The sequence below is a fragment of the Narcine bancroftii genome, chromosome 14 (genome assembly GCF_036971445.1).
Source record: "Narcine bancroftii isolate sNarBan1 chromosome 14, sNarBan1.hap1, whole genome shotgun sequence".
Taxonomy (NCBI): Eukaryota; Metazoa; Chordata; class Chondrichthyes; order Torpediniformes; family Narcinidae; genus Narcine; species Narcine bancroftii.
In genome coordinates, this window is record NC_091482.1 from 66,418,246 (window position 1) to 66,444,728 (window position 26,483).

General features: G+C 42.1%; 1 protein-coding gene across 7 annotated transcripts in view; it reads right to left on the minus strand.

The window, feature by feature from the left end:
• akap13 (A-kinase anchoring protein 13) overlaps positions 1–26,483 on the minus strand; it is a 396,122-nt gene that overhangs the window by 309,236 nt on the left and 60,403 nt on the right. For 2 of the 7 annotated variants that reach the window (XM_069912028.1, XM_069912027.1), the window contains exon 1: positions 15,522–15,597. The exons of 3 other annotated variants lie outside the window; for them this stretch is intronic. In XM_069912028.1, coding sequence (XP_069768129.1) covers positions 15,522–15,582 — 61 coding nt within the window. In that variant the 5' untranslated portion in view covers positions 15,583–15,597. Of the gene's footprint in view, positions 1–15,521; positions 15,599–26,483 lie in introns of those variants that run through there. 2 more of the 7 variants (XM_069912026.1, XM_069912033.1) reach the window with 2 other exon arrangements.

Here is a 26,483-nt window from a genome sequence, read left to right on the forward strand (position 1 = left end):
CAAAACCAACGTTTGGGACCCGACCCCCTCAGCGAGATTTTGTTTGTGCGCCTGTCTGCATTTTGCTCATAGCTCGATGAAGGGCTCAGGTCCAAAACATTGGTTATACATCTTTACCTTTGCCATTGTTTAATCTACCTGAATTTCTCCAGCATTGTGTTTTTACTTTTAGTTCCCCACATTTAGATTTCTGTCACACAAATGGGCCTGATATAGAAAATTCTGCTTCATTAGTTCTTGGTACATTCTAATAATGAGAAACCATTCATGATAACCATTCGCCACACAATGGCAATTAGAGTTTTATTTTTAATTTTTAATTTTTCCACACTATAAACCATATTGATCAAGATACATACATTTTCCTTCTTAAATATATACAGTGTCGTTTTCTCCCCCCCTTCCCTCCTCCCCTCCCTCCCTCCCTACCTCCCCTCCCATTTATTTAAAGTTCAGAATATAAGATACATTAAACCCGTCAAACAATGTTGTCACTCATTAAAAATAAACAAGAAATTCCACCGGCAATTAGAGTTTGAAGAGAAATGACCCCTAGTTTCAGACCCAAAGTCCTCCAATAGCCCAGAAAGTAGCACATTTCATAAAAGTGGTTGAGCATAAACTCAAATATTGCAAAGTTGGGCACAATGGAAATTTAATAACATTGCTGAAAAATCACATGTCCTCATTCCAACGAGGAATAAGAATGATGCATTGGAAGGAATGTTAGTTTGGGTCATCTCACAGCCTGTTAATGAGCCCCAAATCGTCTCCCAAGATGGGAGAATCCAATCTGTTCAAATGTCAATACAATGCTCCGGGAGGACAACATTGCCTTGGATCTCCTGTTTAAAAGGAAAATGAGGTCAGGGCCCATCTGACTTCAATAGAGTTCCAGCACAATTTGAAGGATAGGAAGTGCCACAGTCTTGGGTCCATCCAAGCCAACTATTTGGCCCTTCAAATGACTTGTGTGTACTCTTCCCTCACTTCAGAGCTCTGCATGCTTCACTTGGATTGAGAATATGTGGGTTCAACTTCTACTCTAAGGATTGCAAAGAAAACTCTCGGCTGACATCCCTGTGCAGTTCTGAGGGAATTCTACTCCTCCTAACAGAGTTAATACACAAAAAGGGCTGGAGAAACTCAGCACATCCCACAGCTTCCAGAGGAAGTGAAAGATATATAACCAACATTTCAGGCCCGAGCCCTACTGCATGAGCAAAAAGCAGCCAGGTGCCTGAATAAAAAGGCACCTGGCTGCACTGGCCAACAGGCAAGAGGGGATAGATCGACTTGGATAGGAGAGAACAGCTGAGAATTGATTAGGGAGGGAGGCAGCTCTGTGAATGAGGAGCTGGAGAAAAGGGGCGGGGAAGAGAGAGAAAAGCTGGAGGAAAGGAGACATAGGGATCAGGAAAGAGAGAGAGAGACAGGGGGCTATATTTTTGCCTTCTATGGAATTCTGCAGGACCTGCCGAGTTTCTAAATTGGTGTAAATTGGGCAGCATGGACTCGAGGACCGAAATGGCCTATTACCGTGCTGCATGTCCAAAGGCGGTAAATCTAAATTTCTCTAGCACTTTTGTACATGCACTACAATCGCAGCATCTGCAGATGTTCTTGTTTCACTACACTAACAGAGACAGTATTTCAGAATGATGCATTAAACAGAGGCCTCTTCGAAGCTGGATGTTTCTATCCAGCAAAAGCACACTGAAATGCTGAAGGAACTCAGCCGGGTCTCTCAGCGTCCATAGGAAGGAAAGAATATCACTGACGTTTCAAGCCTGAGCCCTTCTTCAAGAAATAGCCAAAAAAAAAGAACAGGGGACTTCATCACAGGGGAATTGGCCAATATTTTCCCCTCTATCATCAACATCTAACACAGATGATGAGGCCATTAAAGACTGACATTTCTTGAAACTTAACACATGACAAAACGAGCTTTTATTTTATATTACATTCTACACAACTGCACTTCAAAAACATTAGTTTAACTGTTTTGAGAGGATCAGAAACCAAAAGAAAATCAAAACTGATGGAAGCTTTCCTTTCTTTGAAGTTCACAATGAAGGTTGAATAGAGGCCAATTAAGGAATTAGGACAAAAGCCAGAAGATCAAAATTAAGCAGCTAAACTCCTCAGTTAGTATTTAATGAAAAAAAAATAGTATCTTTAAATTGCAAGCCTTGGCTGAGAGTAGATTGAAAAGAGAATTTAAAGCACAGCGTCTTCTGTAGAACCACACTCACCACAAAGTAAAATACGAGGAAAAGGAGATTGGGTAATAAGAAATTAGAAAAAAAATGAAGTGTAATACAAATCCTCACTGGTTTTGTATTTTTGCCCTGACATTATGGAACAGGATTTTTTATTTTTAACATTAAGTCTCATGCTACCAACTTGCCAAGGACAGAGATAGCAGACTTGGTTCAAAGTCCAGATTTATTGTCAGAGTTCATACATTTCATCAGGTACAACCCCGAGATTCAATCGCAGCACTCTCATCTCCAGATCAAATGGCTGTGAGCTCCAATCCCATGCTTGGGATCAACACACAAAACATCTTGGCTGACATCCCCCAATGCTACACGGAGACTTTAAACCAGAGCCCCAGTTAACGGAACGGACCCTGTGCCATCGTTTCCAAAAGCAGGGGATTTCTTTGCATGAAGCAGCCAATATTTATCAATGTCACACGAAGACAAATGATCAAATTAAAGATTACTGGAGCCTCCTGTTCACAAAATATCTGCTGCTGCTTTCCTTAGGATACAGTTGCTACATGTCAAAAGCCTCTTAGCAGGTGTGGGGTGGTTTGCAGTCCACACTGACCATCAGTATTCATCCCATTTGATTTTCCCCACATTTCCATCGACTCTATCCCCTAGAGGATGATACGCACACAAATATGGAGGGGGATAGAGGTTATGTATCATGCCCAAGCAGATGTTTTAATTTGGGTACTGTGTTCAGCGCAGACATGAGGACTGAAGGATCTATTCCTGTGCTGTACTGTTTGTGTTCTCACCCCAAGATTCTACCACTCACCTCAAATTCCAATAGCTAATCAACCTAACTAATGTGCCAAGTGGGTGCGATGTTTCTTTTTATTGTTATAAAGAAACTTGGGTTCTTTTAAAACAACTATATTAGCTATAGCTCAAGACTATGTGGAGGCATCCATCTTGAATCCAACTGAAGTTGCAACAAACTAGTCTGTAACTCCCTCTATTGGTCAGGAGGATCACTACACTGGGGAGAAAACACCCTCTCCCACTGTTTCATCTTCTATTTGTGAGTGAGATCTTAGACAACACATGGTTGAAGGAAAGGTTTCTTTACTTTAAAGTTGTTGTAAACAGCACCATGAGGCATGCCATGAGGCTGCAAGTCTCCATTACAGATCTGCATACTGCAGTGCCCCTGTTCTGTGTGTCAGCCCCCTGCTGGCAGCCAAGTCGAAGCAAACAGCAACTATAATCAAGGCTTTGCTAGTGGCCATGCAAACATGATCACCGTCATCACACCCATGACTGCATGGGTTCAGTGCACACAGTCAAGACATAGGGCAGGGGAGAACTCGGGTCACTAGAGTTGGGAGTTGCTGTGACCTTTGTCATTAAACTTGAAAAAGTTCATTTCCAGATCTTCCAGAGTCATATTGCATAGAAATGGGTCTTTCAGTGACTGATTCTATGCCAATCCATTCCAGGTATGGATATTTTCTCGGATTCAGGAAGCAGTAAATTAAACCTTGCATGCTTGTTCTTTGCTCAGGAAGCATCCAAAGTCTGGCAGCACCATAGGAATTCTGTCACTTCCCTGCCAAACCAGCGAGCAGCACAGGTTAACCAGAACACCAGAAAGTAGAGTAACACAACCATCTTTTAACCTGTGGTGTCGCCAGGTCTCCATAAACTAACATCCAACATCGGGACTCCAGTCGCCATGGTCTGTGGTGAAACCTCAAACCATCTGCACTTAGACACCAGGCCAAGATACACCAAGGATGGAGATGCACATTGGCAATCCACCAGCTCAAGCCTCATTGGGAAAGTGGGAATGTAGTGTAGAAAAACAGGATGCTGGAGAAACTCAGCAGGTCAAACAGTGTATTTTATATAGCAAAGATAAAGATATATAACCAACATTTTTGGCCTGAGCCCTTCAAAATTTTGTTCAGGTGCCTGTCTACATTTTACTCCTACGATTTAGGATTTACAGCCTCTAGGGGATAGAGTTGATGGAAATGTGGGGAAAATCAAATGGGATGAGTGCTGATGGTCAGTGTGGACTGCAAGGAAGGGCTCAATCTGAAAATATTGGTTCTGCATCTTTACTTTTGCTGTATAAAGTACACAGTGTGACCTGCTGAGTTTCTCCAGCATTGTGTTTTTACTTCAACCATGGTGTCTACAGACTTTTGTGTTTTATTCATGCCGTGCAGTAACATGCAAAGCCAATCTAATGATCACAGACCAAGGGCAGGAGTTTTGCTAACTATAAAACATATCTGTACGTGCATGTGACATATTTAGCTGCGAAGTGGTTGTTTTTGGACTAAGAATCCTAATATCTGGATGAATGGTCGAGAGACACATCCAAATCCCATCACAGTTGCTGAAGGATTTAAAGTTGGTCATTTCACCAACTTGTGGAATTTTAATTAAAAACCACAGAATTGTCATCAATAATTCACTTGCTCCAAAGGAAGAGGAAAGACACCATCAGAGGGTCAGGACTAGAGCGAGGCACAGCAAGTTCTTTCTTGCCTCTGAAGCTGCCCAGTGAGCCACCCTGTTCAAGGGCAATAAAAGCCCTGACAATGTTCATATTGCTCAAATTATTAAAAGAGAAAGAATGCTTTATTTTGGCAATTATGCATTTCTGCTCATTTGATATCTGACATATTCTTGAGGGTCTAGAATCAAGTAAAATTATTACTCCAAGGATGAAGAATTTAAAGTGATGAGGCAAGGTGAAAGAAGTTGGCCCGTTCTCCTCAAGTACTAGCCTCAAGTGCAATGTTACCAACAGAAAACTGATATTCAAGCAAAATTGGCTGCAGCTCAGGAACGACCTGCTGGGGACTCCATGAAAAAAACACTTGGAAGATGGAGTGCAAGGAATCTCAGGGAGGATGTTCTCAACAGCTGCATAGAACTAAGCTCACACACTGGAGGATTTAGGATCCTGTCTGCTGTTTTGTACGTGGATATTTGAACTCTGCCTCGCTTTACCAAAGAAAGATGTCTGCTTCCTATGAACCCAGAATGCAGTAAATGCAGGACTTTGTAGCCATAGCCACATCAGTGTATGAAAAAAAAGCATTCCCAATAAAGTTAGGGGAATGCAATACAAGTACATTCAGTCTATTCACTAAATCTGCCATTCTCGCCCCCCTTTTATTTGGCTCTGGGCCCCTTAGGACACAGCTCCAAGTTTATGGCCCTCCTTTCCTGTGAAGTCAAGCTTTGGATTCTTCCATACTTCACTCCTACCAATTGCATCAACAGAAAAATATTTCAAGATTTCAGTCTGTGGTTTCACCACCCCCCCCCCCCACACAATTTAAATGTGCTGTGGGCCCTAGGATGGGCCATATGCCCCCCGTTGAGAATGGCTGCAGAAAGCAGCAAGCATAAACTACAACTGCTCTTGCAATTATAATTCTTCATATATGGTTCAATTCATCAGTCCTGCACAATCCTCTCCCACAGGGAGCCTTACTCAGGATGTCAGATTCAGGAGAGAGGTGTATTTTTAAGCTCTTGCTTCAATTACCAGGTTCCTGGAAAGAAATATGTTCAGGTATATTACATCAAAAACAAGTTTTACCCCCAAGAGCACAACCACGAACACCAGGTACCCCCATAACCTCAGCAATTAAACCCCAACCATATCCGCTATATTCTCACTTTTCTTTCAAACCACATCTCCCCAAAGGTGTAATAGACATGATTCAATATTACTACTGTTAAGTAATAGTGCAGAACAGGCAATATTACACAAGAATTGTCTAAGACAAAGTCGGCAATGGTGTAGCCCGCTTCCGCTTACGGTAAGAGAGGAAGAGGAGCAAAAGAGTCCCTTCAGAGATCCTGGATTTGACTCCAGTGCTCCCACAGCCTCTGCAGCCACACAGACCCCCATTCGATTCATCGGCAACCTGAACTTCACATCCAAACCTCCAATAAAGCCTTCAGCACCAGAGGCCCTTCCTGAGACCTTCTTGCCCTTGCACACAAGTAGAGGTTGGGCTGCAATCTAAAAATCAAGTTCACAAGGAGACATTCACAGTGATCTAAATGCTAGACTATCGTCTTATTAAATAAAATGGTTCATACGGAACAGAACATACCAGAACACAAAAACACAATTGGTTAAATTACAACAACACCATCTTGCACTTAAATAGCTGCTTTAAAGTAAAGCAGGCCCAGCACCTTCAACAAAAAGTCCTTGAGGTAAATTTGACAGTGAACTATATTTCCAAGGAGTCAATAAGGCCTAATGATAAGCTTGGTCATGAACGTAGATTTTAAAGGAATGCCTTGAGGGGGAAAAAGTGGGTAGAGGATTAGCCTGAGATTTCATTTCCTGAGATGCACTTCACTGGCAACATTGGTGTGTTACCCTGAGCAAACTGACGTATGGATACAATATTTGCGAACCGACCACATTGCTGATGGATCTGGAGCAGAGATTTTTCAAACTTTCTCTTTCCGCTTCCATCCCACTTTAAGTCATCCTGATGCCATCGGTGCTCTGTGATTAGTAAGGGATTGCTAAAGGTGGGATGCGAGTTGGAAAAAAGGAGTTATGAAACCATGCACATAACAGGGACAATTAAAACAGTGGTTTTGAACTTTTTCTTCTCTCACATACCAACCATCTTAAGCAATCTCTTACTAATCACAGCGACATAGGGAATACTTAAAGGGATATGTGAGTGGAAGAAAAATTTTGAAAACCACTGGCCTAGAGTCAGAGTTGAAAAATGGAAGATCTCGGTCCCTGAAGATTTGAGACATGTTAATACAAATATCTTGCAGTTTTGTGTCAAATATCATTATGACGAATCTTTTTTCTTTAAAAACACCCCAGAACTTGGATGTTAAAAGATGCACCATTATTGTTTAGAAAGGATCCACAAAGATTTCAGAAGCTTTTTGCATTATAGAAAAGTACAAACACCCAATGGTCAAAGTCTGCATTTGAAAACCATTGAGAAAGTCAGACTTCTGCCAGAGCAGAAGTCAATAGAACCCAGTGAGCATGGGTCATTGGGGAATAGGTAGGAGTTCCCAGCAGTGTTTTGGATGGACTCCGATTTATGGAGGTTGTACAAGGGAAAGACCCCCTGTGGATCACTAATAGTCAGAGCTGGCTCGAGAGCTGATGAATGGTCAGAAAGCACAGAGTCTAATACAAAGCACGAGGTCATGAATGATTGTACAATGTGGTTCAGCCTAAGTGGCAAGGAGGAGGAGGGCAGCCCTCATGTTAGTGCACTTTAATAGTGAATGATCTGCTTTGTGTAATAACCTCAACAAAAATGGCTGCAAATCGGTGAATCAAAAACCCATACCCATGGGTACTATGTGAGCAGTCAAGTCTAAACAGCAATAATGCTGGTTAATGAGATTTGTGTACCTCTGCCACAACACCGAGAGTAGTAATCCATACAGTTTAAATTTCTCATCTGTTACTTTTGGGTACACTGGACAACAAAGATTTTGTTTCCTAAACATTTTTGAGTGTGTTTCATGGATTTGGAACTGCTGATCACGAAAATCGTCGTGTATTTTTTTTGTGATTTCCTGTCACAAGTTTACTTCAAGCATATAAAACCATGATGTGCAACATGTATTGAAAATTCACTTTCTTCATTCGCACGTGGACGTCTCCCCGTGACAAACACGGTTTCCCCAGGACTTTGCTGACCATTGAAAAAATGACATCAGGGCAACTGGAATCTATCATTGCTGGCCGACTATGGTTGGCCATCAACATGAGAGGCATCAGATGCCGAGTACAAATGAAAATCAGTGGCAAAACATTTTTAGGTCAGTTGAACTAATGCAATGGGTCAGCGTCATTATGCGATTAAACATGTTAAATTCAATAAAAGTTCATTTCATTCGTATGTGATACAGCATATCTGAAACCATCTTTGTGTTCAGCTTGAAGCTGTCTATCATAATCCCCACTATTTTTTTCCCCAGGAAGCAAACTTCTTGAAAAATGTTTTTGTCCAGTGTAATAGAATCCTCAGCTACAGGCCTTAGAAGCCACAAGTGCCATTTTCCTGGGCATTGTCTGAACAGGTGGGCAAGTGAAACAAAGCCCAAGTTTGGATTCTTTGACACTCAACTGCGGAAACTACCTAATATTGAGTCAGAATTCTATCTTGCCCATGCCAACCAAGTTGTCTACTTGAGTTAACCTGTGTTTAGCCCATATTCTGCCAAAGCTTTCCAATCCAGGTGTCTGAGCTGTAAATATTCCCACCTCTACCATTTCCTTTGGCAACATACTCTGTGTACATCCCTTAGACTCCCCTTGGGACAAAGAGTCAAGGGGCATAAACAATTTTTTATAAACCTCTACAAGGTTCCTCCCAGCCTCCAGGGTGAAAACTCCCAGTGACATTCTGATTCCTTATCCTTGTTCTCTGAAATAAATAGCAAAAAAATTAAAAATCTAAAATCCCTCAGTGCTCTGAATGCTAGCAATGGGCTGATGACACTTCTTTAAACTGATTAAGCCCATATATTGGCCAAGGAATAATGCTGACCATGTGTTCATTTGACATTGATTACTTGAGAACAACCTGATGACTTATGGGTCTGTAGTGTGGATCATGGAGGGTCACATGACCTCTCCGCTTGGAATCTGGTGGGAGTGCGGATTGTGGAGGGTCATGTGAGCTCTCCGCCTGGAACCTGGTGGGAATGTGGAGGGTCATGTGATCTGTCTGCTTGGAATCTGGTGGGAACGTGGAGGATCTGTCAGAAGTCGCATCACCTGCCAATCATGGTTGGATTCTGCCCACCCATTTGCGAACATCCAGCCATTGGCCCTTTAAGCACCCACTGATTACCTGGGCCAGCTTACTGTTCTATAAAGTTCACCATGTGCAGTAACTCTTGCTCTTTGGTTGTGAGATGAACCCTGCTCCGCTCCAGGCTGTGAACAATGCTGGAGGAGTCATTGGTGAGGTGTGCAGTACACGGGATCGAGCTGTGCCCATGTTAGACAAGGAACGTCAGGTAATCCTTGGTTGTTATATGTCTGCACACATTTGCAGGTATTGGTTGTATTAAGTACGACGTGACTGGGTTGCACTTGTGTTTGTATGAGTGTAAGCAGTTGCTAGTTTTGGTGGTGTTAAGTCAGATGTGACAGATTATACTGATTTGTGATCGAGAGTACTAGTGCATTATCCCTTACATGTGTTTTAATAAAGATCTTTCCTGTGTTTGGCCTTTGTCTGGACTCATTGCTCTTTGAACCCCCAAACTTTTCCCTTCCTGTACAACAGGGTCTGATAATGAAAACAATTTGCTCCAATCTACCTCTCCCAGGGCTGGGACCTATATTGCCAAGTGACCCTCACAGGCTGAGATCTTCAGCTAAAAGAGAAGAACTCCATAAATCCGGATGCCAGGATATCCATACCATCCAAGAATTTAGCCTTTTCATAAAGTCTCAAAACTTTTAAAATTTAGCCGGCTTGTGTGTGCATGCATACGCGCCACAGATGCACAACCGTAACAAGCGTCCACACTTAACACAGGTGATCTTATTGCAAAGAAATTCATTTATACAATTTTTCTTTTATAGTGTTCATTTTTAAAAATTTCAAACATTTCATGCTTCTCGTCATAAAAATGTTTGTTTACATTTGGTGGTGAGCGGGAGGTTTGATCTAGTGGAGTTGTTCTAGTGAACCGGTGCGGACTTGAAAGGCTGACATGGCCTGTTTCTGCTCCGTAAATGGTTATTTATGGTTTTTTCAAGTGTTGACTTCATTTTTCTTTAAAACTGCTCATTTTGTAAACGAAGCACGCTGTATTTGAATAAACGATCAAAATTTATCTGTTTGTCTTGTTTATTCCTCCTTAAATTTGAATTTTAAAAGCAATACCCAAGAATCCAGAAAATATGGACCGACCCAATCCCTGAGCAGTTGAGATTTTAGGACTTCTACTGTACAAATTTGATTCACATTGCTCGAGTATCAAATGGTTGTTGTCATGTTTAGTGACCACATCAAAACTCTTTTCCAGAAATAATGAAAGGTTGGAAAGACAAAATAGCTTTGTCCCAGTGCTAGGTTATTCTTGCAGCTTTTCTGCGAGATCTTATTATTTAAAATACATTTAATATTTTAATTTGGAAGACAACTAATTAACAGAGATTATCACACCCTAAATTTCAAGGTGAACTTTATTGCAAACGTTATCACTCCATGTGGATTGTGAACAATGAGCAAAATGCTACAAATTCATGGAGGTGGCAAAGTTCTGGTTTTCCCAAACCTTGCGAAATGTCACAGAGTACTTGAAAACGGAGTTCAGTATACCGATCATAAATCAATGGTTCAGATGTTTCCTATTTTGAACTTGCACTGTCGGTTGGCCAGTTGTTTTGTATTTGCCCTTAGAATGTGGGGGTGGGAATTGGGAATACAATGGAACCAGTTCAGATGGAACACTCCCTGGCTGAAAGTCATACTTGCTTGCTGCTGAGTCACAGAGATTTTCAGAATTTTCTATCTCAGTTTGCTCAGATGAGACCAGAAGATATTGGAGCAGAAGTAGGCCATTTGGCCCATCACAAGCTTTCCATCGCCCCACTCCCTTGCCTTCCCCCCTCACCCCCAGAATGTTGCTACATCTACTCTGTCCAAGCCTTTCAACATTCAAAATGCTTCTACGGAGGTTCCACTTCATTCTTCTGAGCTTCAGTTAAGTCAATGAATTGATACTTTAAGCACAAGTTTACCATGATATGGGCAGCTAACGAACATTGGTTTAAAATCTTAAAAAGCACCAAAGATTTTTTAAAAAAAAGGACTCGTGTTCAAAAACTATAATTAATTCTTGTTTATGCTGATTTGAAAATTATCCCTCATTCGTGGGACACATGGACCTTGACTAATTGAGACTATCTTTTTATTTCAAGCACGGCAGCATTTTTCTCTGTACAAAGTAGCATTCTTAACTCATTCATACTTTCTTCGGGCATGCCAACAAATTGGCAGCACAATGGAAATCATCAGGCCAATGAATTTTATACATTTGAGGGCACATTGTTATCCTTACAGCAAACAAAGTTTTTTTTTCTTGAGAGTTGTTCGTTTTAAGAATGGACGAAACAACTGCAGTCAAGTTACCCAGTAAAAACGGAACCATAAAATAGCAGCAAGAGGACAACGGGGCCCCGTCACTGGTTGCAAGCATCAGTAAGTTTGATTCGCAGGATTCCCCAAATTTCTGTGGCTGGGAGCAGAACTATCTCTGTGGAGTGAAATCTTTGAACTGGTCAGATTTCCTGAAATTAGGCAGACTGCTCAAAAGAGGCCTCCCAGACCAAAAACAATTCACAATCACTACAACCAGGTATCCTTCAGTATTCAAGTCTCCTCTGCAGAAGACACAGCAGGACCTCATTCACAACACAATTTCCATATTTTGGACTACTGTCAAATAGTTCTCCTCCTATTAAAAAAAAATCACAGCTGATACCAACTTGCACCCAAGTCTATATTTTTACGTAAAGCTAAAAATGAAGCAATTAGCTTCCTCTCATCCCTCCAGACTGACTAAAATTGTTTCTAATTAAATAAAAAACCTGCACAATTCCCATTGCCAACGGTGACTGAAATGATTAAATGTACTGAAACAGCTGCTGCCCGAACCAGCCACTTGCCAGAACTGATTAGCTAGCAAATGAAGCATAACCAAGATTTCCGGACATTGCACCTAGTATAATACCTTATAAACCAGGATATGCTAAGCCTCAGATTGGGCAATGCGCACGGTTTTATCTTGAAATGCTTCAGACGATAGTGGAAGGATACATAATGATTCAACCAGAAGACATTCCCTTGGGCCCAACTGTGAAGAAAGGGTAAAAAATTTTGATTTAGCTTCTTCTAACCACCTCAATAATTTAGGATATTTTGTGAAGAAACTATTTTTGTTGAATTGCTTATGTTCCAATTGCCTCAAAGCCTCATGTCCAGGACTATGAAACATGTATAGCCCTTTTCACACTGGCTCCTCGTCCCTGTAATTGACAGCCAATCTACCAGTTAAGGGACCAGTGTGAATGCTCTTTAATCAGCACACAGGCTTCAGATGCCTGGGGAAGGCACTCCCTAGCTCGGGAGCCGGGGAAGGCGCTCCCTAGCTCGGGAGCCGGGGAAGGCGCTCCCTAGCTCGGGAGCCGGGGAAGGCGCTCCCTAGCTCGGGAGCCGGGGAAGGCGCTCCCGAGCTCGGGAGCCGGGAAGGCGCTCCCTAGCTCGGGAGCCGGGGAAGGCGCTCCCTAGCTCGGGAGCCGGGGAAGGCGCTCCCTAGCTCGGGAGCCGGGGAAGGCGCTCCCTAGCTCGGGAGCCGGGGAAGGCGCTCCCTAGGTGTCCGATGATACCTATGTGCCGATTAGACCAGTGTGAAAGAAACAAAGGGTATCCAGCGATAAAGTAGTGATACGCTGATTATGTTTTTGTGCGAGTGCAGGAACGTGAAGGAAACAAAAGATTAAAAAGGTGTAAACTTTGCTTATATGTACAATCCTTTATAAATGGCTAAAGGACCATGGGAAAGTCACAGTGGTGGAGAGAGATGGCAGATCTGCCCTCCCAGAATTCTATACGGCACGAGTGTTTTGTGCATACAGCCTTTTCTCTGCTGCACGGAATTCTGGGAGGGTGGGTCTGCTATCTCTCTTTCCCACGGTCTTTATAAATTGTGTGGTTATTCTTTCCCCTGGTCTTTTATAAAATTATAAAGGTTTATATAGGTCGGCATACCAACAGTTCTCATACTGTGCTGTACATGATTAATTATGTAATAATTATGCATGATTAATTTTGTTTAAATACAAGATAATAGTGACAGTCCACCATCGCTTGATGTGTCACTCACACGTCACCACTGGAGGATAGAATCCCCTCTCCCCGGGGATACCTTGTGGTGAGTGTGAAAGGACACAAGAACTGGTTAACTGTGGTCCAGTATGAACACCAAAAACGGCTTCCTTAACTGGTTCATTGATTGGCCAATCTACTGGTTTGCCAGTGTGAAAAGGGCTATGGATAGATAACACTACATCTATCCATCTTCATTAAAAACATGACACCCAGTCATTGGGAAAGGGTTGCAGGGTAAGCACATTTTTCAAAGGTAGCTCTATTGCCCCCCCCCCACCAATCTGACACCATTCTTCCCCCCACCCTGATCCAACATCAATACCCTCGCCCCCCTCGTGGTCTTCCCACCCCACTGCAAAAGCCCCTCTCCCCACCACCCTCCTGCTGCAGTCCAACGCTGCCAAAAAAAACCTTGGGGTCCACCGTTCAAGCACTGGCTCATCATCTGGTATGCATTGCCGTGCCTTTAAGTGCTTGCTCCCCCTGACTTTAGATTGGCTACACCCCGCACCCAGTATAGAATTCTTTCTTCAACATGAGCGTTGCTCTGAAATGACTTGTAACCAAAAGTCAGAGTTTTTTGGCACAGTTCGTGTAAAGTTGGTCCAGCACCAGCAATGGGATCCTCCCTGCTCAACCAATACTACTTCTGTCCTCTGCATGCTCAGTGTGACATTCTATTCAGTCACAGGACAGATTACACTGGACAACAAATTATTTTCTGGTTTGTTTTCTGAAAACGTGGGGTTAATGATAGACAATGTCAATCTGAATGTAAAGATAATTTCAGATTTGCTGGATCATGGAGGAAGTGGGAGAATCTTTAAATGGACTTTTATTTAATTTATCCTGTTTAATCACATCGTGACGCTGACACATTGCGTTAGTTCAACTGCCCTAAAAATGTTTTGTTGCTGATTTTCATTTGTACTCGGCATCTGATGCCTCTATTGTTCAACAATAGTCGGCCAGCACTGATGGATTCCAGTTGCCCTGATATTAGTTTTCCATGGTTGTAATGTCCTAGTGAAACCTTTCATCATGTTCGTCACTGACCGCACCCAGATCAGCGAGGATGACGTCCACGTGCGAGTGCGGAGAATGAATCATCAAGGACATGGTGCACTTCATAGTTTTGTACGTTTGAAGTCGACTTAAAATATATCCTATTGGTGGGATTTCCTGTCATGTCTAAAAAGGTACCCGATAGGAAATATTTAAAGGTCATTTTTTGTGATCAACAGCCCAAATCCATAAAATACACCCAAAAGTGTTTAGGAAGCAAAATCTTCATTGCCTAGTGTTAGCAGGTACAATCATTAAATGCCATTCTTAGTCTTCAAATCAATGGAGTAGATCTTGAACCAATGCCCTTTAGACTGAAAAAGCAGAAGTGCCATGTTGAGCAAAAGATAGACAAATACCATCTCCCATCACCAGTGCTTCAGATGATCTCTGGCTGGAATTAAAGCAGCAATACAAGTGGTTAAACTAGGTTCTCAGATGATGTGGGGGGAGAAAGAGAGAAAGGGATAAATATGCAGAACTTCGTCTAGTGATCCCCATTGTTACCCAAGTGCTGTGAATCCCTACTGTCTGTGGCAGTCAATGAGCACAGAACTAAACTCAACAGCAGGGATTCCGAAGTTGAATGGTTTGTCTATTCCAATTAAAAGTGATACACAGTCAAGCAGCAGATTTGGACTGGTGCCAGGCTTTTGCTTCTTCTCAAGAAAATGCAAGTTACCCAAAACAGAAGATCAGACAAACAAAATCTATACTGTCTTTTTCTCCATTTTCAGTTACGGTTCAGTAGTAGAAAGCTTGCATGCTTGCATTATCAGATGGAATGGTTCAAATTCTTTTCTATTGAACTGAACACGAAACAAAAGAAACAAAAGCAATATTGACTGAGGGCTAAATTGCCCAAGGTCCAAGCCTCTGAATGAACTGATGAATGAATCTGCCACACCAGGTGCTTATAAAATTGACATTTTTCTATATTTTTTTCCAACTTTAGAAATACACCCCAGTAACAGCCCCTTCTGATCCACAAGCCCATGCTGCCCCAATTACACCCAAATGACATACAATTTCCGTATGTTTTGAATGGTGGGAGGAAACCTGAACCCCCTGAGGAAACCCACGCAGACATGGGGAGCAAGCGCAAACATCAGTGAGTCAGATTCGAACCCCGGTCATTGGTGCTGTAATAGCGTTGCACTAACAGCTACGCTAACTTTGCCTTAATAGAGCCCCAAAATGTAGTCCACTCAAATATCAGGAAGGGAGTTGACCAGGTTTCATGACCAATATTTATTCCTAAACCAGCAACATCAAACACTTAACTTACCAAACACAGATTGTCTGCTGTGCTTCCCCCAGAGGAAGGTTTTGGCAAAAACTGACATCATAGGATGCAATTTCTTCCTTTCGACCCTCCCAGGATGGTCTATTGGAGTGAATGATCTATTGTTTGAAATTAACCTGGGATTCGTACATGAAAATAACCGTGCTTTTCTTGAAAGCCCATGAGTATCAGTTCAGTTGAAAACTCGCCTGAAACAAAAATCACACAATGCTGGATGAACATGTTCAAGTTGATGTAGGACCAATGCATTGGACAGCAATGATTGAAGGAAGATTTGCACAATGGCAATTTTAGGACACTTTTTTTTCAAAAAGAGGATGGGAGGGGAAGAGTTTGCAGAATTGTGTTGCGTATTTTCACCAAGAAATAGTATTGTTACGTGGGCCCATTTCAGAATGAGTTTCACGGATTTCAAAATTTCAGAATTATGCAGCAATTTACAGTGTGCAAATCTGCAAGAGGTCAGAGAGAGTGAAATCAATTATTAAGGTCAGCACCTTTCTGGAGTGGGTTGAAATTGGAGTTCAGTTTTCCTGACCATTTAGGAGTATCCATGTGATCCCATGGCAACCCAGGATAAACATGGAACACAAAACAGACTGCTCTCAAAACCATCTTGCTAATCTCTGAATACATCCTCTTTTGGGGACAGGAGAGAGACATATCTTTGAGAGCTGTGTTATGTGAAGGAAACATCGTTAGTGTTTAGTTTGGCTCCTAATTTTTTCCAGTGTGAGGAACAAGAGCTGCACTGCATTCTTTTTCAGACAAAAGAATGACTAAAACAGTGCACACTTAATTTCCTGCAGTTAGGTCAGATATTTATAGCTCCTGTACCAGTTGGCAAGCATTTAGCAGACAACTTTCACACTGTCTCAAAAAGGCTGCTCCACCAAGATCAGCTTTTAATAGTCACCCCTGAAGTTGAAGAAAGAGTGGCAAAGCTGTGGGTGACATTATCCTCAATGAATGCAACTGGAGAGAATGGCCAATTGTCTGCCATAATGCATGAAGTTCCATTGGTTTCTTATTCCGATGTTAGCACAGGTAGTATTTGTCCTAACAGGAACAAAGAAATACAACTCCATTGGCAAGTTATACATGATCCAGGTTATAAATGGTACTTGTATTGAAAAATCGACAGACTACTCCAACTGAACTCTACAACCATGATCCGACCCATCTTTCTTGCATTCTTCAATACCAGGCAATACATCCCACTCAATCTATCTTCTGAATGAAGACTCAGTTATCTGGCCCACCAGTCCTCCTGACCACTTTGATAACATGCAAAACTTGTGTTCCAACCTCCCATCCCACCCGGCTTCATCTTCAGAGTATTTAAAGGTTTTTGATTTTTAAAAAAAAAATCAAGACCTACAGTCATTGGTATTTCTCCCCCTCTCGAGTTTGACCAAGCTTCAAATTTTAAATTTAGACATACAGCACGGTAACAGGCTCTTCTGGCCAATGAGCCTGTGTCGCCTAATTACAGCCAGTTAACCCACAACGCCTGTCCATTTTGAACAGTGGGAGGAAATCGGAGCACCCGGAGGGAACCCACGGGAAAAACATACAAACTCCTTACAGACAGTGCAGAATTTGAACCCAGGTTGATGGCGCTGTAACAGCATTTCTCTAATCACTATGTTCACTGCACTGTCCATGTTGTCTGGAATGTGATTTGGCTCACTTCATTATAGTGTAAAGTTTTGTATACCCCTGAATTGCACACTAATCCAGCGCGCGCACACACACAGACATACAATGCAATGTGCTGAAATGTATCAACGATTGAAAACAGAGGACAGGAGCAGGAGATTCTACCTTAGACCCTGCTAGACCATCATGGCTGATCCTGTTTCAATATCGAGCTCCCAGAGGCTTCAATAGCTCAGGGGTTAGAGCACTGGTCTCATAAGCCAGGGGTTGCAAGTTTGTTCCTTATTGGGGCCTCACTTCTGTGAGGGGCACTGGATAAAGAGGAGACTGTCTTCCTTACAGTAGACAAGTTGAAGAACTTCATATATGTTACATTCTATATGTAGTAGTATAATTCAATAATGGACTCTCCTCATACTGTTTCATGACTTTTGCATTGAGAAATCCATCCATTATCCCCTGAAGGCCAAATGAGAAGCTGCAGATGCTGGAACCTGAAACAACATGCAATCTGCTGGAGGAACTGTGCAGAACAGGCAACAGGCAGTGGGAAGTAAAGAGTGGTCGACATGCTGGGCTGAAAACAATCACGAATGATGAAGAGTGCAGATCTGAAAGGTCAACCATTCTTATTCTCCCACTGATGCTGCTCAACCTCCTGATATATATATATAGATATCTAGATCTATAGATCTAGATATCGATATCTATATCTAGATATCTATATAGATCTAGATATCTCTATATATATATATATATATAATTCAGCAACTCAATGTTTCCTTCGTTTCACCCATCCACCTCGCCTCTCCTCCCTCTGCATGAAGAAAACCTGCTATAAATCCTAACCTCTTCCCCCCCCCCCCTCCCCATCTTAGTTCTGATAAATTACAAGAAGCTGAGCAAATTTGGCCAATTTTAACATGTCAGAGGGAAGACCTGATAGGTTTTTCTTGAATTATGAGAAGCATAGAAAGGGTAGACCAGCCATTTTCAACAGGGGGCTGCAGCACATGGAATACTTCTTAAGTGGGGCCAAAGGTTGATAGGGGTTAGGAGAGAAGTACACAAGAAACCAACTAAACTCTACCGCTTCATGGGGAAGGGGGCCCAAACTATGAGCAGAGTCCCAAGGGGGCCATAGCCAATAAAAGGTTGAGAATGGCTGGGTAGACAGTCCAACTTTTTTCTCTCATGATAAAAATGAGAAGTACTAGAGGACTTTCATTTAAGATGCGAGGGAACATTTTAAAAGGAGATGTGCAGGGCAAATTTATTTTATACCTCACAGGGAAGTGGGTGTCTGGAACAGGCTGCCACAGGTAGCAAGAGGAACTAGATCCAAATAACAACATTTAATAGACTTGAAAACTGATACGAATGGACAGGCATTGGAGAGATATATCCATCACATTCTGGCAGAAGAAATTCAGTTTAAATTGTCATCATTTCCAGTGCAGATGTTGTGTCCTGTCCTGTGTTTTGTGTGTCCAAAACCTGAAATACTAACAGTTTTTCTTTTCATCAAACCTGTTGAGTGTTTCCAACAACTATTTTTATTTTTAGTGAACACAGGTCCAACAGACCTCATCTCTCTTTGTGCAACAATTCCACTATTCGGTTGATCAATCTTCATTATACTCCCTCTATGACAAGTGCATCCTTTCTTGGGAAAAGAGACCAAAATGCTTGAGGAATTTTACTGAAGCAAATCAAATGCTGATTATCGTGCATTCTGCTCTGCTCGTCCTGAATGTTTGGAGTTTACCACTTCCCTTGGGGAGATCTCAGGCTGCCAACGTACATTTTTTTCTATTACATTTAAGAAACAAAAATAATAAAGCCGGAATGTTTGTTTAGTGAGTGTCAGTTACAAGACTTCTTCCCAGACAAGAAACATTCCCCTCAGTTCATGCTGACTCGGTTGCCAAGTCCTAGACACCAATCCAGACCAAAACACTGCAGGCCACTCACTGGTGCTGGCTGGCAAACTGGGAGAAGTTGATCGTTCTCCTCGAGTGCTCTGGCCTCCAAAAAGGCGCAAAAAAAAGGGATGAAACAGAAAGATAGTGCTCAATTGAAAATGTCAAATAGAGCAGGCAGCAGAGATGCAAAGGATGAAATTATAAAATTGGCTTTGGTGCAGAGGAGGTTCACCAGGTTGATTCCAGAGATGAGGGGGTTGGCTTATGAAGAGACACAGAGTTACCTGGGACTGTACTCACTGGAATTTCAAAGAAAGAGAGGATCTTATAGAAGTGTATACATATATGAAAGGCATATGATCAAGGTCAGCAAGTTGTTTTCATTGGGGGAGACTAGAACTAGGGTACTTACCCACAAGATTCAGGGTAGTAGATTTAGGACAGAGATGAGGAAGAACTGCTTTTCCTAGAGGGTGGTGAATCTATGGAATTCGCTGCCCATTGAAGCAGTGGAGGCTACCTCAGTAAAGAAGGATAGATAGATTTTTACATAGTAGGGGAATTAAGGGATATCAAGAAAAGGCAGGTAGGGGAGACGAGTCTGTTATCAGATAAGCCATGGTCTTATTGAATGGCGGAGCAGGCTCGATGGGCCAGATAGCCGACTCCTGCTCCTATTTCTTAGGTTCTTAGTTGTTATGTTCAATGCAAGTTTAATTTCAAATGCACAAGTCATTGCACAACTTTTTTTTTAAATATATATTTGTTGCACCCACACATGTATGCAGGATTGGCCAGCAATGGTACAAGATTGCTGTAATCGCCCGAGCTCGGTGCCAATTGACCTTTCTTTTTATTGCACTCTTAAAACTCTGGAATTGTGCTCTTTACACCACTGTGTGAATGTTAGTGATAGCCTGCTTGGAGAAGAACCCTTCTCACTGCACAAGGCATTTTCGAGACAAAAGTTGACTTTGGGTAGAAGCAAAAATCAACATTTCAAGCTGGAGTCCAGTTCCAAAACAAGGAGGTTGGCCACCCATGACAGAGCTAAGAAATCCACTCAGGGATGGTATACATCTGGAATGCCCAACTCAAGGTAGCTGTGGAAACACCACCAGTATTCCAAATAGAGATGGCCAGGTTTTTAAATATCAAGGGAATTAAGTGATTTGCAATTAATGCATTAAAATGGCATGGAGGCAAAATAACCAGGAATGTATTGGAAGGTGAAGCGGCCACTTCAGGCCAAATGAACCAATAGAGAACAGAACAGACCCTTCAATCCTACTCATCCATGCTGACCAATTCTGCTCTCATCAGCCTGAATTTGAACCCTTTCCTTCCAAACCCTTCCTATCCATACATCTGCCAAAGTCTCTTTCGAAATGTCCCTGCTGCACAACTGAGGTTAAACAAAGAGATCTGCAGGTGATGGATGACTGCAGCAATACATAAAAGTGCTGGAGATACTCAGCGCCAGTGGCTACACCACTGCTTCCACTTGTCACGTTCTCATGATGCTGATTTTCAGGATTCTCCAGCTTGTCCCAAGGCGAATGCTTTGCACTCAACAACATTTTATGCTGAATAAAAACAAAAACCTCGGGAGTCCCAAGTGCTGCCAAGCAATGACACCATTGGGCAGATTATACAAGGTCTCTTGCATTCTCTTCAAGCAAAAAGCCACAAGATACAGCGAAACCCCAAGACACGACCACTCTGTTGAAAGATTCCATTCTTGAATTTCATAACTGACTAATGCAGATCAATGACAAGTTGAAAACAAACCAATGATTTTTTTCTGTGCTGAAAATATTTGAAATTAATGTTTCCATATGACTGGTGAGTAAGTCCCACTGTCAAAGATGCCCTTATTGCCCAAGATTTTAATTTTTTTAAAAAATAGACATACAGCACAGTAACAGGCCACAAGTCCTTTCCACCCAATTAACGTACAACCCCAGTACGCTTTGAACAGTGGGAGGAAACCAGAAACCCCAGGGAAAACCTACGCAGTCACGGGGAGAACATATAAACAGCGTGGGATTCGAACCCTGGTCCCGATCGCTGTAAAGCCGTTGCACTGGCCACTACATGTTAAAACTATTTTGCACGTCAAAATGCACACTGGACGATACCGTTTCACAAAAGATGTCCCCGATGGTAGAATTAGTGGCATTTAGTCTGTACCAATGCCCAATTGGGCTTTATTTTTAACCAATGGAATACGGATTTCTTCATAATCTCCCCCAATGATCAAGGAGATAAAAGATTCTCAAATTTGGTGGTTCCAGCTGTTGGATTAACGTATCCCTCAAACCATGAACTCCAGATAAAATTTATTCTGAAGTGTGGCACCTCTATCAATGCAGCTCTTCTTCAGTGAGTCATTGCCAGATGAGACCGAGCCACTTTGCTTTCTAGCCTTCAGATTCATGGTCCTCGCTGAGGTAATGGTCAAGTTTAAGTTGAACCAAGTTGGAAAGTTCACTAACTGACAGACAAATCTTCACCCCTAAATTTAAGAATTTATCAAGTCAACTTTATTTATCGTTCATACCATGCTCGCATGGTAGGACAAGATAATGTTTCTACACCTTGGCATCCATATCTGTACTGGGAATTCTGGAGTCTGATTTGGGGGGGAAAAAGTTGTTTCCCACTCTGGATGTCAGGGCCCAAGTACTATGGTACCTCCTGCAAATGATATGCAGTACATATCCTTTCCAGTGAAGCAGTCTCTCATTGTCAGTGCATGAAGTCATTTCATGACGTGAGAGTTGCTGAATGACACAAGGGAAGAATGCAATGAGTCAACTATCCAGGCATCCAACATCCACACTAGTTGTGATTCTTGAACTTTGAACAAAGAAGCTACAAAATGCTTCATACCACATCAGGATTGGAAGATCCGATACATCAGCAAGTCGCCCTGCACTCTGGCATCACGTCATGAATCAATTTCACTATTCTGTCTCTTTTCAATCTTTCCCCTGTGGTTCCATTCCTGCTCCGTAAAACACCATATGGTTCCAAGTTAACAAAATCTAGACAGCACAGCATAGCCCGACAGGATTGAGAATAAAAGAGCTCATGTCTCAGACCTACAGAAATAAGAGACTGGATGCGCCCCATGCTACATGAGGGATCTTCTGCAGGCACACAGCCCCCTGGACTCCTTGTGAGACAGAATAGCCGAGCGCCTTCATTATAAGCATTGCAATGGTGCAAAGAGCTGCAGCGCTACCCACATGTTACTGAGGGTGAGCATTGCATTCGCCTTCAACATAACCAACCAACTAAGCAGAGATCAAGAGGGTTACAATATGCCAAGCAATGCCTCCTTACAAAGAGTTTATTGTCATCTGATTGTACATAGACAACACAATGAAACAGTGCATCTTCAGACCATAGTCAATGACAGGTATACATAGTGATCCAAAGATAGAAAAAGAATACACATCACCTGGGATGAACTGAACAAGCTGCAAGTACACACCTCGTAAATGTCTTCATGAATTGTTTAATTTTTAGCAATGCAGCCACACACCTCCAGGCCCTTGCAGGAGACATTGCACAGCTGCTCACTAACTACTAGTAGCGGCCATCTCGCCCTGCCTGATTTGAAAAGTAAACAAACAGCTTGAGCACAACAAAAACCGACCAGGACTGCAGAAAGCTCGACTGCAGAACCCAGATGGAGAGCAGTCAAAGAAATGTGTACATGCCTGTGGCTTGCAGTTCACGCTGCAGCACATGCTGACTGCAGACCACACTTGCTCCAGAAAACCCCCAATACCACTGAAAGCTGGGTTTTGCACAGATGAACATTGAGTAGAAGCAGTCATTTTCCAGGGTTTAAGGCGCTGCTTTGTTCACAGCTGATTAAGGCCACATCATGTGGAATTAGGAGACTGGAAGCAGAACAGAAGCAGGTTCCAAAGCAGAAAAGGGTGGAAAGCCAAGATCAGGCAAAGTGAGGAGGTGGGTGCCCTGCAGACTGTGGTGTGACCACTGGTCCTTTACTTTGAGAGGTCTAGGATGGACTAAAGTTGTCATACAAACATTTACTGAACACAAACCAAATTGCACGCCATAATCTAAATTTTTGCATGTTCCACTGACGTAGAAAAAGAAAGTATTACAACAAAACGATTGCAGTGAATGTTTTTAAAAAGAAAAATACAGATGTATGGAACCTTGGTTTTCAAGAGATATTGAGATCCTGGTTAAGAAGAAGAAGAATGGGACCATTGCCTGAAGAGGGCACACAAAATCAGTGGACCGGTGCGGACTCGAAAGGCCAACATGGCCTGTTTCCGCTCCAGAAATGGTTATATAGTTATATGGTTATAAGTGCAGAACCCAAGCTACTTGACAATCTTTCATACTTCTTGGAACCTCATCAAATCAAGGTGCTCGACTCAGCATCTTTAGCATCTGGGGATGTAGGACATCTTCCTCCATTTTATCTGCCCAACAGATTAACTGATTATTCTTAAATGAAATAATGTCTTCTTGGAAGAAGCCAACAAAAATTACATTGATAAATCAACCAACGTACCCACACCCCTCAGGGAGAGGCGGACAATGGAACCACATTCCTTCGGAGACAGTGGATTAACGCATTATCATTTCTGAAATGAACAATACCAATTCTCTACCTGCACGTGACACTCACACGCACAGAAAGAACCCTTTGCTGCATCGTTCGACATTTTAATGCCTCCGTGGATGAGAATAAACAAGGGCCAATGGGATAAAAGAGAAAAAAATCCCAAAAGCCAAATAAAAAAATTGAAACATCATAAATCTCCTAACATTTTGGAAATATAATCAAAGACTACTGTAGAAGGAAGCATTTGATGAGAGTTTTATCAGCTGGTTCCGATTATTCCAACTGATCTCATTCTGTTCTCAAAAACCATTACTCAGGTCAAGATTCATTTACATAACACACAGCATCAAATCACAAGCCAAACAGACCATATTCTGCAATTCGAGAACACAATTTGGAAGCATAGACGATAACTCATTATAATTTAAGAGTTCCCTTAAAAGGGAACAGATGTTCTTGAATTCCATCACGGAAGAGGATGAAGGCTATTGCCCGATTTAAGTTTTCATAGTCTTTCACTCAAGCAACGATTTGAATGACCAGTTCTCATACACAGCTCAGATGGTATTACAACTTGCCTCTTCAACAGAAATGATGATTCAAGTTCCCAAGTAGGCAATTCTCCCTCTGTTCCCTTGATAGAGGATGGTCTGGAACAGCTACAAGGGCATTGTAACCAAAACTGAAGAAATACAAATCGTTCATGTAGCTTCTCGAGCAGACTCCATTATTCAATCGGTAGCAGTTGATCTGATTTTTGACCTCAACTCTATTTTATTACCCATAGTCCTCAACTCCCTTTCAGACCAAAATTTTATCTCAGCTATGAATTCATAAAATAAATGCTCAATATAAGGATAATTCCAAAGATTCAAAATCCTCAGGAGAAATTCTCTAGAAGAAAGACTGGAAGAAACAGCAAAGGGTAATAATAAGTTAACATCACGTGTAATTAACTTGGAGAGCAGAAATAGATGCAACAACATTCGTATCTTGGGGCTAAAAGGAATTGAGAAAGGATCACTTTTCCAAGCTACTTAGAGGTGTTTGGGTAAGAGATTTTGGGTGCAGACCCTGTACTTGACCTTGCACATTAGGCCCCATATCCTAAGATACCCTTGGGAGATCGTCCAAGAATAGTGATTATTTGACTGCATTATTTTCAGCCAAAACAGAAGATCATCTTCTAAGCTTGGAGAAAGAAAGTTTTATTTTACAAAGACCAAAACATTCAACTTGCTGAGGATTACTGTCCAGAAGTTGTTGAAATGAGGAAGTATTATAATGTAAAGGCAGAACTTTATAAGCAGGATTTTAAACCATCTTTGCTGTAGCCAGTACAACTAAAGGTGGATTTGAAAGATGGAACTAAAAAATTTCTGTGTCTGAAGCTTGTCAAGTCTTGGCTGAAGGAGAAGCCGCAACACATCAGAATAACTCAAAGTTATGTCATTTTAGACACAGAATGAACTACATGGAGGGGTATTGGTATATACCATTTAAGATAGCGAGGGGGGTTTGGCGAGAGGTCTTTTTTTAAGTGTATACAGGAGTTCATAATTATGAATCTCTCCTTTTTTCCCCTCACGTTTTGTAATGTGTAAGTGTCAATTTAATTTGCACTGAGAATTTAATATGTTATGAGGGTTTTTGAATACAAGTGAGGCTAAGGGTTAACCTTTTTCTCTCTTGTTACAAGTCGGCTAAGATCAAAGAAACATAATACATGTACTTATATTGGATCCAATTATCTCGTGTGAATTCTTTAAGGAGAAATTCTTCTCAGTGATCAACTCCTGCTTATGCTCCAAGACTTAACCAGATGGGGGAGAAGTCCACTCAGAACTGCCTCATTCACACTGGCACTTTAACCCAGTAATTAACCGCCAATCTACTGGTTAACATGCCAGCGTGAACGCCCGTGAATTGGCACGCCAGCATCACATCACCCCAGGGATTTTTAATCGGCGTACTGGTTAGCACAGCGTGAAAGGGACAGGGGGTAAGCGGGACATCACCGCTGAAGGATAGGCGCCCCTTTGCTCTGGGATGCCAGGTAGTGAGTATGAAAGGGCATAGAGAACCAGTTAACAGTGATCAAGTGTGAATGGCAAAAAACACTATTTTGAACTGGTTCATTCAATTTACCGGTTAACCATCGTGAAAAGGGTTTGATCACCCCTCATAACCCTCTGCCCAGAGAGTGGGTGGAGAGAGGTTTATGCTTTATCAGTAAGGAAGTAAAAACCCTATCTAATAGTGCAAGTGTGGTCTCACCAAAGTACAGTTTTCAATTATCGAGCGCAGTAGATGGGGGGGGGGGGGGGGAGAAAACAGGTGGATATTATTTACTTGGATTTCCAGAAGGCACTTAATAAGGTGCCACATAAAAGGCTTATCCATAAGATAAGGAGGCATCGAATTAGGGGTGACGTTTTAGGATGGATAGAGAATTCATTACACAATTGAAAGCAGAGTTGAGGTGCGTGGGTATTTTCTCGTGGTGAGGGGTGTGCCACAGAGGTCAGTGCTGGGCCCACAACTGATGTGATCGAGAAGGGGGAACAGAGTGTCGTGTATCCAAGTTGGCTGATGTCATGAAATAGCATGGAAGAGCAGCTTGTGCAACAGATATGGAGAGCCTGCCGAGAGATTCATCGAGTGGGCAAGCGTCTGACAGATGGAGTATGATGTTGGTAAAAAAGTGAGGTTTTTCACCTTGGAAGGAAAACTGGA